Source organism: Macrotis lagotis, chromosome 1 (assembly GCF_037893015.1).
Source record: "Macrotis lagotis isolate mMagLag1 chromosome 1, bilby.v1.9.chrom.fasta, whole genome shotgun sequence".
In the NCBI taxonomy this organism is placed as follows: domain Eukaryota; kingdom Metazoa; phylum Chordata; class Mammalia; order Peramelemorphia; family Peramelidae; genus Macrotis; species Macrotis lagotis.
Genome location: NC_133658.1, coordinates 805,319,026 through 805,334,088, shown reverse-complemented (window position 1 = coordinate 805,334,088; position 15,063 = coordinate 805,319,026). Strand labels below are relative to the sequence as shown.

Here is a 15,063-nt window from a genome sequence, read left to right as displayed (position 1 = left end):
TGGAAGTGCTGTAAATTAGTCTTGAGCAGAGGAAATGAGTAAACAACAGAAAAAGAATCTGACCATAAAGAGTTACTTTAGTCCCATGGAAGATCAAAACACATACTAAGATGATGACAAAATCGAAGCTTCTCTATCCAAAACCTCCAAGAGAAATAGAAAATGGGCTCAGACTACAAATGAGCTCAAAAAAAGACTTAAATCAATTAAGGGGCTGGAGGAAAAATTGGGAGGAGAAATGAGAGTGATGAAAAAAAATCATGAAAACCAAATCAACAGCTTGATGAAAGAAATACAAAAAATACTGAAGAAAATAATATGTTAAAAACCAGTTTGGGTCAAATGGAAAAAGCAGAATTGGCCAGCTGGAAAAGGAGATACAAAAGCTCTCTGAAGAAAATAACTCCTTCAAATGCAAAATAGAACTATAAGAAGCTGATGACTTTGCAAGAAATCACGAAGAAATAAAACTCTTCCAAAAAATCCAAAAATTAGAAGAAATTGTGAACTATCTCACTGGAAAAACAACCGACCTCAAAAACAGATCCAGAAGAAATAATTTGAAAATTGTTGGGCTACCTGAAAGTCATGACCAGGAAAAGAACCTAGATTTCATTTTTCAAGAAATAATACAGCAAAATTACCCTGAGATCCTTGAAGCAGAGGATAAAATAGAAATTGAGGGAATTCACTGGTTACCTCCTGAAAGAGATCCCACAAGAAAAACTTCCAGGAATATTATGCCAAATTCCAAAACTCCCAAATCGAAGAGAAAATTCTAAAAGCTGCCAGAAACAAATAATTCAACTACCAAGGCTCCATAGTCAGGATTACACAGGATCTGGCAGCATCTACCTTTAAGGGTTCATAGGGATTGGAATATGATATTCCAGAAGGCAAAAGATCTTGGTTTACAACCAAGAATCAACTACCCAGCAAAACTAAAAATCCTCTTTCAGGGGGAAAAGATGGACTTTGAATGAAACAGGAGACTCCCAAACTTTCCTATTGAAACAACCAGAGCTGAACAGAAAGTTTGATCTCCAAGTACAGGACTCTGGTGAACCATAGAGGGGGTGGATGAGAAGGACTGACTATGAGGAACTTAATGATACTAAACTGTTTATATTCCTGCATGGGAAGAAGATATTGATAACTTATAAGAACTTTCTCCTTTAAAGAGCTGTTGGAAAGAACATATATAGACAGGGCACAGGAAGGAGTGGAATATAATGGTATAATATAGTAAAAAGATGGAGTCAATGGGTGATAAAGGAAAGTACTGGGAGGAAGGAAAAAGAGAGCAAGAAGGGCTATGATATATCACATAAGAGACAAGAAAAAGCTTTTACAATGGAGTGGAAGGGGGGGAAGGTGAGAGGGAATGAGTGAACCTTCATTCTCATCAGAAATAACTCAGAGAGGAAATAACATGCACACTTAATAGGGTATAGAAATCTATCTTACCCCAGAAAAAATGAGAAGGGATGAAATAAGGGGGAATGGGGGGGAGGGAAAGGGGATGAATAGGAGATAGAAGAGAGGGAAGATTGTGGGAGAGGGTACTCAGATTCAACACACTTTTGGACAGGGCCAGGATGAAAGGAGAGAGAGAGAGAGAATAGAATAAATGAGAGTGGGGAGGAATAGAGTGGAGGGAAATACAGTTAATAATAGCAACTGTGTGAAAAATATTGAAACAACTTCTCTGGTGGACTTATGATAAAGAAAGCAACTTACCCCAGAGATAGAGCCATTGGAATCTGAACACAGTCTGAAGTACATTTTTTTTCTCTTGCTCTCTCACTAAGCTTGAGTTTTCTCATCTTCTTGGGGGGGGGGGGGGGGGGGGGCGGGGTTGTGTTTACTCTTATAACAAAATTATGATAATATAAAATAAATTATGAACATTTGAAAAATAAAAATATTTTTACTAATCTTTTGAGGTTTTTATATCACCATAGTTTCCTTCAATTACCATTTCCCTGCCCCTCCCAAAGAGCAATCTTATATAACAAATGTATTTTTTAAATGATTAAAAAGAACAAGAAGAGAAAAAAATCAATATAATTGATTAAAATGTTGAAAAACTTTAAAAATGTATACAGTGTTCAACAGTTTTAGACCACTTACCTCTATAGTATAGGAGCATTTTCTTACATGTCTTTTTTTTGAGCTACTTATGGTTATTTCCTATTGGTCTAAATCAGGTTCCATAACAGGGATAACCTAAGTGGGATAAACTGCCTTATTAAATTTTTCTTGTCATTTGTTGTAGTAGTTATGTATTATAAATTTCCCACAAAGCCTGAACTATTATTCCTAAGGAAAAAGTTGGTTCCTGTGAGTCTCTGGTCACATTTACTTTAGCACCTTCTAGAGCAGTCTCTCATGCACAGATTTTTGAATTTTCTCTTCGTTTTTCTTCATGTACCCTATTGTTCATTAACATTGAACTCATGACACTATAACTCAAGCTTGAACAAAGTTTATCCAATACATTTATTTTTTCCAATAAGACAAATCACAACCTTGTTTTGCTAAGGAACTCTAGACAGCATTTAAGCACTACTCTTGAGGGCCATTTTTATAGTGATATTATCAAGAAAAAGTACAAAAATATAAAAAATCTGACACTAAATAAACTGTAAAAAAGAGCACTTCTTTTTAGTAGGAGAACTGAAACCAAAAGGCAGAGCATCACCTTGTTTGGCCTCAGTTGGAAATGTGTATGTGTTGGGCAAATTTTCCTTGCTCTGCATTATAGCAAAGGTGTCTCAAATGTTGATTTTGGGGTTACAAATAAATTTGTCAGTAGGCAAATTCACAAAGAATATGCAAATAATGAGGATCAGCTGTATTCCCAAAGCATTGATATGGTGGCCAAAGGCAACATTAGTTTAAAATATCATTTGTAAAATTTCATGGGGAGACATTTGTGAAACATTATGAACATTCTGACCTTATAAAATAGGAAAAAACAATGGAAGACTAAAAAAATTTTAAAGGAAGGTGATAAGAGACCCAGTTAAGCAAAGTCATCCTGAGAGTATTTAAGGATAACACAAGAAAGAAGACAACAATCAAAAGATTTATATAACAAACTCACCATCAAGGACAGTGTAACCACTACAATTGATCTTGGCCACCACTGTTTGGAATTAGTTGGTTGTTGTACTTTGTTCTTGAAAAGGAGAAAATGATATCACTGTTTTGGAGTCAAGATATAGTATAGTATGACCAACTCTACCATAAGTCATCTACAAATAGTCCACGTGAACATGTCTCTAAATTTGCTTATTCCACATTTTTAAGCTACTGCAATTCTGCCTAGCTCATAGAGCACAATACTTTCTTTGATGTGGGCACAACATGTCCTTTGCTATTGTAGCAGATGTCATGCAACCAATTCCAAAGTTCTTCATAGAGGCCTTAAGAGTGTCTGTATCAGGGGCGGCTAGGTGGCGCAGTGGATATAGCACTGGCCCTGGAGTCAGGAGTACCTGAGTTCAAATCCAGCCTCAGACAATAAGTACCTAGCTGTGTAGCCTTGAGCAAGTCACTTAACCCCATTTGCCTTGTAAAAAACCTAAAAGAAAAGTGTCCTTGCATCACATCTTGTGAACTCTGTGAGTGCTAGCCTTGTGTGAATTCTCTATAAAATAGCCTTTTAGGCAAAGGTACATTTGGCATTCAAATAATATGACCAGCACATCAAAATTGCACTCTCTGAAGTAAAAGAACATCAGTGTCTGGTGTTTTATTTTGCCAGTTGTTCTTCAGAATCTCTCATACAATTCAGGCAGAAACAATTCAGTTTCCTGTTATGGTACCAGGTTTCTCAGGAATACAACAATGAGATCAATACATAGCCCTTCAATTTGGTCTGTAGTCTTTTTTAATAGTTTGATATCTCTTCTCTCCACACTTTCCTTTGGATCCTTCCAAACTGAGCTAGTTCTGGCACTGGTAGCATCAGCCTCATCTTCTTGACTTTAAGAATTTATTTCAACCTGAGTCATATGATCAATTGAGAACACTATGGAAATGTTCAGTCCACCTCTCCAGGAGCATGACCTTTATTCAGAAGTTGAAGTTCTTTATAAGTTTTTGGTAATAGGTAATAGTTATCACAACATGATAAAAGCACTTTGGATGGTTATCAGTGTAAAACTGAATTTCATCTACATTCTTACCGAACCAAGAATCCTACATCTCTTTAAACTTTGCTTGCATTTTACTCTTGATGGAGTTAGAGATGGATGGACTATCCTACTGGTAAACTAAGTGAAATTCTCTTTTTTCCTTAAGCAGCTTGTGAATTTCCCCATTTTTGTCAAACCGATCTTGAGACTTGTAAGTGTTCTGGCCCAGATGAGTAAATGCAACACTATGCCCCATATCTCCAAAAAGCTGCCTGCTCCTTTTCTGCTCCTCTATTGCCAGCAATGTGTTGGCTCAGCTTTTTCACCAAGATAGCAATGATTTATTCCCACTTGGATAAGAACTCTTATCTATTGACATTAAGCCTTCTGATAATTATCTTGCCTTAGGACCTCCACTTTTGTTTAGAGCAAATTTTATCTTAGGATAAGTCAGTGATCAGTCCAGAACTTTGTTACTCTCTCAACTTGTCTGTCTTTTCTGTTTATTATGACAATCTATTAAATGTCAATGTTTGCTGTGAGAGTGCATTCATGAAGCTTTACTACATTTAGGTAAACAAAAGACAATTGGTGATGACAAGATCATGAGAAACACAAGTCTTAATTGTCCATTGCTGTTGTTGTTTCTGACTCTATACTCTCCAGGACTCATAATTTGTTTTCTTGCATTAAAGTCACCCAGAATTATAATCTTAACCTTTTTTTTGGCACACTGATAATGAAAGTTTCCTGATCTTCATAAAATTTTTCTTTGACCTCATCAGGGTTCATCATTATGGAAGCATAGGGACAGATGATGGTGGCATGGCACTTTCCTGCAAAATGTAATTACATTGTTATATGCTTTATATGCTAATGTTATGTTATATTCATTCCTTTTGGAAGGCATTTTATAAACTTGTTTACTAGATTAGTTTTGATTTGCAAACTCTTCACCATCTTCACAGCACTCCCCTTCACTGAGGATACCAGAAGAACATGTATTCAACTTTACAAAAATTTTTGTACATTTTTTTTGTGTTTTGAACACAGAGGTAAGATCCCTACCTGCCATTGTAAGCAGACCAGGTTTGGGTGAAGCAGATAATCTTTAGGACAAGTGACCTGACCTAGGTACCTGACAGCAGAAGGTGTTATCCTTAAAAAAGACTGGTCAGAGGGGCAGCTAAGTGGCATAGTGGATAAAGCACCAGCCCTGAAGTCAGGAGTACCTGGGTTCAAATCCGGTCTCAGACACTTAATAATTACCTAGCTGTGTGGCCTTGGGCAAGCCACTTAACCCCGTTTGCCTTGCAAAAACCTAAAAAAAAAAAAAGATTGGTCAGATACCCTGGGAACTGCTTGCATCCCACTACTGCTTCAGTTCAGTGAGATGAGGTATTCTGGGCCACCTTTGTGCAGGACTGTGATTATAGCTTCCATGTATCCACATCATCTGGTTCATCATGGTGCCTGTTGCCACAGGACTTTGAGATAAGTAAATATAGAAAATGGTATGGATAATGTCTTTTGATTCACACTTAAACTAGAATTAAGTGAGGCAGAGTTATATTAAGTTGTCAACCTCACCACTCTTCTTGCAGAATCATTGGAGTCTAGTGATCAAACAAAGTCAAGATAACTGGTGATGGCTCAGGATGCAGTGTATGATCTTGGCATCTTCTACAGCCAAGCTCTTAAGTGCTCCATTAATGCCTACTTCAGTTACTTATCTCTCAGACATATCAAAATTGTACAAGTTTTTTTATTGATATATTTTATTTTTCCAATTACAAGTTATGAAAGTTTTTCGACAGTCATCCACATGCATATTTATGTTACTCATTTTTCTTTTTTTTTATTAGGTTTTTGCAAGGCAAACGGGGTTAAGTGGCTTGCCCAAGGCCACACAGCTAGGTAATTATTAAGTGTCTGAGGTCAGATTTGAACTCAGGTACTCCTGACTCCAGGGCCGGTGCTCTATCCATTGTTCCACCTAGTCGCCCCAAGTACCACTAGAATTTAAGTGTCTGAGACCAGATTACCCAGTTTTCTTTCACTATTCCTTCCTATCTCCCTCACCTCAGCAGTCTAGTGAACATTGTACATGTACATTTGTGTTAACATGTTTATGTTAGTCATTTTCTGTATGAGGAATTAGGACTAAGGAAAAAGAAAGAAACCTTGGAATAGGAAGAAAAAATATAATAAATTTTTAAAAAGTGAACATAGTATTCATTTAGATTCTGTAGTTTGTTTTGTTTTTTTCTTCATCTGGATGTGTATGGCACTGTCCATAATAGTTTTCCAAGGTTGTCCCAGCTCTCTGAACTTCTGAGAAGAGTTGCACCATCTCACAATGTTATTGTTAATTGTGTACAATTCTCTTGGTTCTGCTCCCTTCACTCAGCATCAGTTCCTATAATTCTTTTCATGCTTCTCTAGAGTTCAACTATTCATGATTTCTTATAAAACATAGTACTACATACCATTCATATACCATATCTTATTCTGCCATTCCCTAATTGATAGGCATCTTTTTTATTTTCCAATTCTTCACCACTTCAAGAAGAGCTGTGGGACTTTTTTTTATGATTTTTTTCTAGATATAGGCCTAGTATTTATTGGTATTGCTGGGGTCAAAGGGTATGATCAGTTTTATTGTACTTTGGGCATAGTTCCACATTGCTCTCCAAAATGACTGGATGAATTTACAACTCCACTAACAGGTTATTAATGTCCCAATGCTACCACAATTTCTCAAACACTGATTGTTTCACTCTGATTTCTCTTCCCAATTTTTCCTCTACCTCCCTTACTTGATTTCAGAATCTCTTTTGAACTTTTTTTTTTCAGGTTTTTGCAAGGCAAAGGGGGTTAAGTGGCTTGCCCAAGGCCACACAGCTAGGTAATTATTGAGTGTCTGAGACCCAATTTGAACCCAGGTACTCCTGACTCCAAGGCCGGTGCTTTATCCACTACGCCACCTAGCCGTCCTTTTGAACTCTTTCATAGCCTAAAACCAATTCATATTTTCCTTGGAGGCACTGGATTCAGAAACTTTGTCTTTATTATCTTCTGAGAGTACATTTTGATCCTCCGTAGGACTAAAGTAATTGTCTGTGTTCAGATTTTTTTTAATTCTGTTGTTTATTTCCTCACAGCCAATGACTTGATTTTAAGTCTTTGTCAAGGTGGGTTTCTGTGGAGACACACTATCCCAAGTTTTTGAGGGGTTTTGTAACTATTTTCAAGGATACCCTCCAGGGATCAGCAAGTTCTCAACTCCTCCAAGATCTTATAAGAAGCTATGACTGCTCTCCTGACCTGTGCTCCAATCTGTGGCTGACCACAAGTATTCCTTTCTTCATTGGAACTGTAAGGAGGTTCCTTGCTCTACTGCAGGCAGTGAGCTCTGATGTACTTCTGCTCCTTTTCCTGAGCCTGGATCTGAGTATGGGTGAAGCAACAGAGTCCTGTCTCAGGGATAGCAAAGAGACTCTTGCAATCTTCTTAATTTCCCTTACTTTCCATGGGATGAACGCTCTGGAAGCAGCTGCCAGATGGCTTCCTGTCCAGGTGGCTCCCCAAGCCTGCTTCTGGTCCCCTTGGATTGAGTCTGCTGAGGACTGTGCTGGACTGGACACCCTTCTTACCCTTGGTACAGCAGTTTTCACTGCTGACCTTCCAAGTTGTCCTTGGCATCCCAGGGCCAAGGGGTCTGGAAACCACCACTGCTTTCAAAAACCCTGGCACCCCAAGGTCTGTTCCTAGATGGTTGGAACTGGTTTGCTCCAGGGTGACCCTTTCTACCCCTGGAGCAACAGATGGATCTTCCCATGGATCTTCCAAGTTATCTTGGGCTGGAAAATTGTTTCACTCAGTCTTTTTGTGGGCTCTGCCACTCTAGAATTTGTTTAGACTGGTTATTTAAAGGTATTTTGAGTAGTTTGGGGAAAAGCTTAGGCAAGTCCCTGGCATCTTGCTTCTGCCAAGTCACTTCACAAGATTCTTTTAAAAGAAACAAAAGCAGAAAGCACTTTGGTCAGTGATTATTAGTATCTGATGAGAAATAAACAGGGTGATACATGATCAGCAAAAGTATTCTTCACTCTCCTGAAGATCATCAAACAGGACAACCCATAGAGGGATTCCAGATAGATGGTGGGATACTCCAAAATTTTCAGAAAAGATACTCCCCTTTGTGGACGATGTGCTGGTCTCATCAAGCCTCAAAATAATGCAAAAACACATAACTGAGATCCATAATCATTCAAAAGGGTTTGACCTATCTATACAAGAAAAGGCAAGTATATTGGGAATTCAGCAAACTGCAGCCAAATCTAGTTCATTTATTGTTCTATAGCCAGCCATCTAAGAGTGTTCTTTACAATTTTAAATACAATAGAACTCTACTTAAAAAGATAAGAACCATTCTTAGCTTGCCAGCTTGAACAAAAGGATTTAGCCAAAACTGAAGTTTTGGCTCTGAAATAGATGAATAATACCTCTTGCCTGGATTATTCTATGCAGTTGAAAGACTACCTTTAGCTCTTCTCCACTAGTATATGTTTCTTGGTTGTATAGCAGATGAAGAATAATTTCAGTTTAGAATTGAACAGGAGGAAGAAGAGAAAATATTGAATTGCCTTTGGGAAATTACAGATTTATTTTACTGATTCAATTTTTTCTGAAAGAAAAGTTCATCTTTTAAATTGCAATAATCTGGTGTGTAACTATGTACTCTGCTGCTACTGTGAATCATGAATGTTAAAATTTCTGGAAAAATTAAAATTGAGGGTCACTCAGAGGACAGTGATTTAGTGCATAGTAGGTATGAATACACTTTACATAACACATTACAAACACTAAATTGAAATAAGTGTCATTAAATAATTATTTGGATCCTTTGGTGGACTTGGAAGTTCATGACAGGATTGATAAAGATGTATGGGTTGCAGTTTGCATCAATGGAAGGATTGACCACATAGAAAGATGACAGATACATCGAAGTTCTGGTCTATTTTTCTTCTTTCTTTTATTTATAGATTCATTTAGTGATGGAATTAGTAAAATCCTAATTTTGTTCCTATCGTCAGTACTTGGACCAGTTTTCCTTCAGACTCTGATGGGTATAGTATAGGACCTTAAATCCAAGGATCTTGGGCAAAGGACTATCTCTCAAATCCAAGTCTGCTTTTTTTTTTAAGATTTTTCTGCAAGGCAATGGGGTTAAGTGGTTTGCCCAAGGCCACACAGCTAGGTAATTATTAAGTGTCTGAGGTCGGATTTGAACCCAGGTACTCCTGACTCCAAGGCTGGGGCCCTATCCACTGCGCCACCTAGCCGCCCCGGAAGTGAAATTTTGAGAACAACTCCTTAAGGTTAGTTTGTGGACTTGTTTCTAATCTGTCTGGGGATGACAAGGAATTGAGTGAAAGTGCAAACCCCTATTGATTACCTTCTTCCTCCGTGATACTTCAGGTATAATTATTACCTCATGTCCTCATCAGGTAGTATATTTGTAGCACTCTACCTTTTTAATTAAACTAAAGTTTAATCATTTTTTTAATACAATTTCTTTGGACAACTTAAAAGATGAGATAATGGGGAAAGATTGTAAAGTAAGAACACTGAAGAGTATGAATAAATAGATGGACAGTTGAATAAATAAGGCTTTTTATTAAGTACAACATTGTGCCAAGGACTCAGAATACCAGTAGAAATGTAAGACAATTCCTATTTTTTAAAATTCACATCTAATGAAAAGAACAACATATGTAAAGTTTTAGCTTCAAGTTAAAGCTACAAATTAGTTACAAATCCCATGGCTTAGCAAAGGATGACTAAAGCAAATGATACTTGACTTTTTTTAGTTTTTTTTCTTTTTTGGCAAGGCAATGGGGTTAAAGTGACTTGCCCAAGGTCTTAAGCTAGGTAATTATTAGGTGTCTAATTTTGAACTCAGGTACTCCTGACTCCAGGGCCAGGGCTCTATCCACTGTGCCACCTAGCCGCCCAGTACTTGACTTTTGTCCTTCCACTGGACTTCAGTGACTGAAAGAGAGAGTGAGGTTGATTGACTTTATAAAATTCTGTCTCAGATTCAGTTCATACACGAATCGAGCTATCACCCTGTGATATCATTGATCCTCTTTAAAAACAAAGGACAAACAATAAAAACACCTCTTTCATGTCATTTCCACTCCTAAAATCATATTTGTTCATGATGTTGAGTAATGTGATAATGGCAAGTACTTTGGTGACAAGAATTGTCTTTTCTGGGTCTTCAGTAGAGTTGAAGCTATAACAGGGACTGCTTCCAAGTGTGATGGTGAAGCATTCACAAGGCTCCTGGGTTCAGGGTCCTGAGCATTCTCTATCAGGATCTAAGGGAGGTGGTTGTAGTGGTTGTACTTGCCTGGTACATGCTGTTTCCCTCTCTTCTTTAAGGTACTTTATGACTTCACCCAGGCTGACCTGCCTGCCTCTAAACATCCATTTCCCATTGATGATAGCTGTGAGAGATAGGCTGAAAGTAGGATTATAGTCTGGGGCATGCTGCCATTCTTAAGGGACCTATGCCTATTTGTGACAGTTGGTCAGTAGTTGTGGCTAGTGCTGATGAGGAAGGTGGCTCCACTATGATTTCTTCTTGACTACGAGTGCTGAATTAAAAGCAGACTTGAAGGGGCGGCTAGGTGGCGCAGTGCAGCACAGACCCTGGAGTCGGGAGTATCTGAGTTCAAATCCAGCCTCAGACATTTAATAATTACCTAGCTGTGTGGTATTGGGCGAGCCACTTAACCCCATTGCCTTGCAAAAAAAAAAAAAAAAAACTTGTGAAAAGCAGACTTCAGAGAGCAGCTAGGTGACATAGTAGATAGAGCACTGGCCCTGGAGTCAGGAGTACCTGAGTTCAAATCCAGCCTCAGACATTTAATAATTACCTAGCTGTGTGGCCTTGGGCAAGCCACTTAACCCCATTGCCTTGCAGAAAAACCTTAAAAAAATAAAAGCAGACTTGTATTTGAGAGATAGTCCTTTTCCCAAGGTCCTTAGATTTAAGATTCTATACTATACCCATCAGAGTCTGAAGGAAAACTGGTCCAAGTAGTTTTGGTGATGATTTGACATAGCTGGAAAGTGGCACCTTCTTGCCTCTCTTTCGTGGCCCTTGCAGTCTTACTATATCCTGTTTGTCCTATGTGTGACATTTGACTCTCAGTGGTTGAATGAACCCTGCAGAAAGAACCTTCCAATCATAGGGTCAAAGCACTGAAAAGTTAAGTCACTTGCATAATGCTCTTCAAATAGCAAGTATGAGATCTGAGATCCAGTTCTACATCTTCTCACTATAATTTCTGTGCTTTTTCTATTCATTGCCCTAATCTTTTCCTAGCTCTATTACTTACTAGCTTTCTTACCCTAGGCAAATGACTTAACCTTTTTTGGTCTTCTCTTAATTCTCCCAATTCATCTATAAAATGAGAGCATTGATCCATTTGATTTCTAAGATTTCCTCAAACTCTGACATTCTGTGACTCTTATGAAGACAGAAAACATAGTCTCAGACTCATTGTTTTGTGGACTCTGGATTTACTCTTTATTATACATGATCATTTACTGTGAAAATGGTATTTCTTTAATTAGTTTCAAAATGGGGCAGCTAGGTGACGCAGTGGGTGGAGCACTGGACCTGGAGTCAGGAAGACCTGAGTTCGAATGCAGCCTCAGACACTTATTAATTACCTAGCTTTGTGGCCTTGGGCAAGTCACTTAACCCCATTGCTTTGCAAAAAAAAATAGTTTCAAAATGTTCTATCTCTAGCAAATTTTAAAATGTCTTAAAACTAAAACAGGTTAAGAACATATTGTTTGTATAAGGTTTGATGGTTTATAGGGAGAATAAAATTCATAATATGTAATTAAGCAGGCTAACATTAATAACAATTTATAATTATAACTTAATATCATTGATGCTTTTCTTCCCCTCCTCAGGTTGCTGCTGTTGATCTTTTAGTGCCTGGTGTTGGAGAACTCTTTGGAGGAAGCCTAAGAGAGGAACGGCTCCATTTACTGCAACAACGGTTAGCAAGGTATGGAAAACTCTTTTACTTTGACTTGGGAGAAATAACAGAGCATAATAGCCCAAGAATCAGGATCTAGCTTAGAGGATAATTAGTGTTAGGATACCACATATTCCTTCAGGGGAGTGGTGCTAATCAAGACTTTTCTCAAGGGCCACACCTGGTTATTAATACAAGTGTGTTTGCCTTTGATTTGCTTGTAATTTGCATATTTTCCATATATGTCTAAAGAGACTCTACCCTATTCTTGAATAGTTTTTCAGTTAAAAAAAATTACATTGCTTCCTTCTGGAATTTTTTTCTTCCTTAACCCTTCTTATTTTACCCACTAATTATAACTGTTACAACACTGTACCAACATGAAGAATTGGGATGTGATGGCAAGTGTCATTAAAACTTTTCTGAGTCACAGCTTGGAACATGATGTAGTTAATAGAAACAGCATTATGTTCAAAGCAGGAATTTGACTCCAGGTTCATGACCCCTCCCCAAAGAGTCTTTGAACACGAAAGGGGAAAAATTTTTACATTTTTGTTTTCAATAATCTCTATCAGAAATTTAGTATTTCCATAATTCTGAGAAGTGGGCCATATTTTTCAGGAGATTGCTAGTGGGGTCCATGATACCAAAAAAAAGGTAGCAAACCTCTTATTTACAGTCATAAGACTTTATCTTAAGTCTTTTCTTTTTTCTTATACAATTTTTTCTAGTTCTTTCTTTTTTTTTTCACAGTCAACCAGAATTTATTTCAACATTGATTTATTTCCTCCTTTCCTTCCCTCCCCCTTCCCTATGACAACAAACTTTCTGATTTAAGCCATACATACACAATCATGCTAAACATATTTCCATATTAGGCATGTTGTAAAAGAAGAATCAGAACAAAAGGGGACAAGGTCATTTTCAGGGAAAAAGGTCTGTTTCCCTTTTTTATGATCTCTTTGGAATATAAACCTAATATTAGTATGACTGGATCAAAGAGTATATGCAATTTTGTAGCCCTTTGGATATAGTTCCAAGCTCTTCAGAATGGCTGGATCAGTTTATAACTCTACCATTAATTCATAGTGCCTAAGTTTTCCCGCATTCCCTCCAAGATTGATCATTTCCTTTTTCTGTCATATTAGCCAATTTAATAGATATGAGATGGTACCTCAGAAGTGTTTTAATTTACATTTCTCTAATTAATAGTGATTTAGAACATTTTTATATGACTTTATAGGTAGCTTTAATTTCTTCATCTGAAAACTACCTGTCATTATTCTCTGATTATTTATCAATTGGGGAATGATTTGTTTTCTATAAATTTGATTTTGTTTTCTATGTATTTTAGAAATTGAGGCCTTTACCAGAAACACTGGCCACAAAAATTGTTTCCCAGTATTCTACTCTTCTAATCTTGTTTGCCTTCATTTCATTTCTGATCTCGAGATTTGACTCTACCACTTGCTAGTATTATGACCATAAGTACGTCTCTCTGGGTTATTAGGACCCAATACAGCATGTATGTCACTGGAATAGCTTTTAAGAATGCAGGGTGACCTTGATTCTATAGTTGAGATATCAAAGTAGGATTTTAATGGAAACCATAGTCAAAATAAGTTTAAGCTAGTAATTGTGGCAGAATCAGAAGGATTTTGTGGCATGGTGGCAAGATCTCCAGAACTGGAAACAGAAGATGTGACTTTAAATCATGGCTTTGCCATTTAGTAGATGTTTGACCTTAACCAGGACCTTGGGGTTCTTCAGTTAAATTTCTGTGATTTTATAATAAGATAAACCATTGTATGTGAAGACTAGATTCTTTGTAGGAATGGAGCAGATAAAATAATGAATAGGTTGGAGAGTTGATGACCTCCTAAGATATTAAATATTTCAGGTAGCAAGAAATCTCACTTACTGAAAACTTAATTGGTCTGGTTTTCTTTGCTTGCCTCCTTCCATCAGGAGATCTTTCTCTAATTGTATAATGAAAGAAAGCATAATTTTTTGCCAATATCTGAACAATATCCCATTTTATCTTTCATAATGAGATTGAATTTTTATATTCTTCCTGATCTGTGACCTAAATTAAATATATGCCATGTATTAAATCATAAGTCTAAAATTCTTATGTTTCTATTCCCTCCATTGTTATAACTGTTTAGTAACTGAAGTATTAGATATGATTTGTTTATACCATGATCATATAAACATGTCACATATTAATATTTACTAATAATGATACTTTTTATATCGTCAGATGCTATTATATAGTACTCTCCTTATATTTTTAATTTTAGATTCATATAATTATTTCTACAAGAATTTTTTTTTCTTTCTGATTTGTGTCTGGGACATTGATTCCAAAAAATCTAATCTTCCTTTTTTTATTTCATCAGTGCAAAGACCTGCCTATGTAGAAATTCCCCCTCATGCAACTAAACAACTTTTCTGTAATATTATTAAAATTCTCTGACATTCAGGTTTTTAAAATTCTCAATGTGTTTTACATATGTTAAGTCATATGATCTTCACAATGGTGTTGTAGAATAGTTGATATTAAATTCCATTACACAGAGGAGAAATCTAAGGCTGAGAGAGGGTAAATGACTTGCTCATAACTTGGAAGTATCTGAAGCAGAATTTAAATTCAGGTTTCCCTATTACCAAGTTCTGTCCTCTATCCATTAGCTGCCTTTAAAAACTTTAGTCTTAGGGAATTGTCTGAGAAAGGGAAAGACTTAAGTCATTTGACCTGTGGTCACACAGCTAATGTATGTCAGAGACAGGATTTGTACCCAAGTTTCTCTAATTCTAAATCCAGCCTATCCTCCATTTATACCCTC

The 15,063-nt window shown here is 37.0% G+C and overlaps 1 protein-coding gene across 5 annotated transcripts in view; it reads left to right on the top strand.

The window, feature by feature from the left end:
- The window catches only part of NARS2 (asparaginyl-tRNA synthetase 2, mitochondrial), a 195,255-nt gene that overhangs the window by 167,091 nt on the left and 13,101 nt on the right, over positions 1 to 15,063 (top strand). For all 5 annotated transcript variants that reach the window (XM_074216991.1, XM_074216990.1, XM_074216992.1 and 2 more), the window contains one exon: positions 12,147 to 12,244. In XM_074216991.1, coding sequence (XP_074073092.1) covers positions 12,147 to 12,244 — 98 coding nt within the window. The remainder of the gene's footprint in view (positions 1 to 12,146; positions 12,245 to 15,063) is intronic.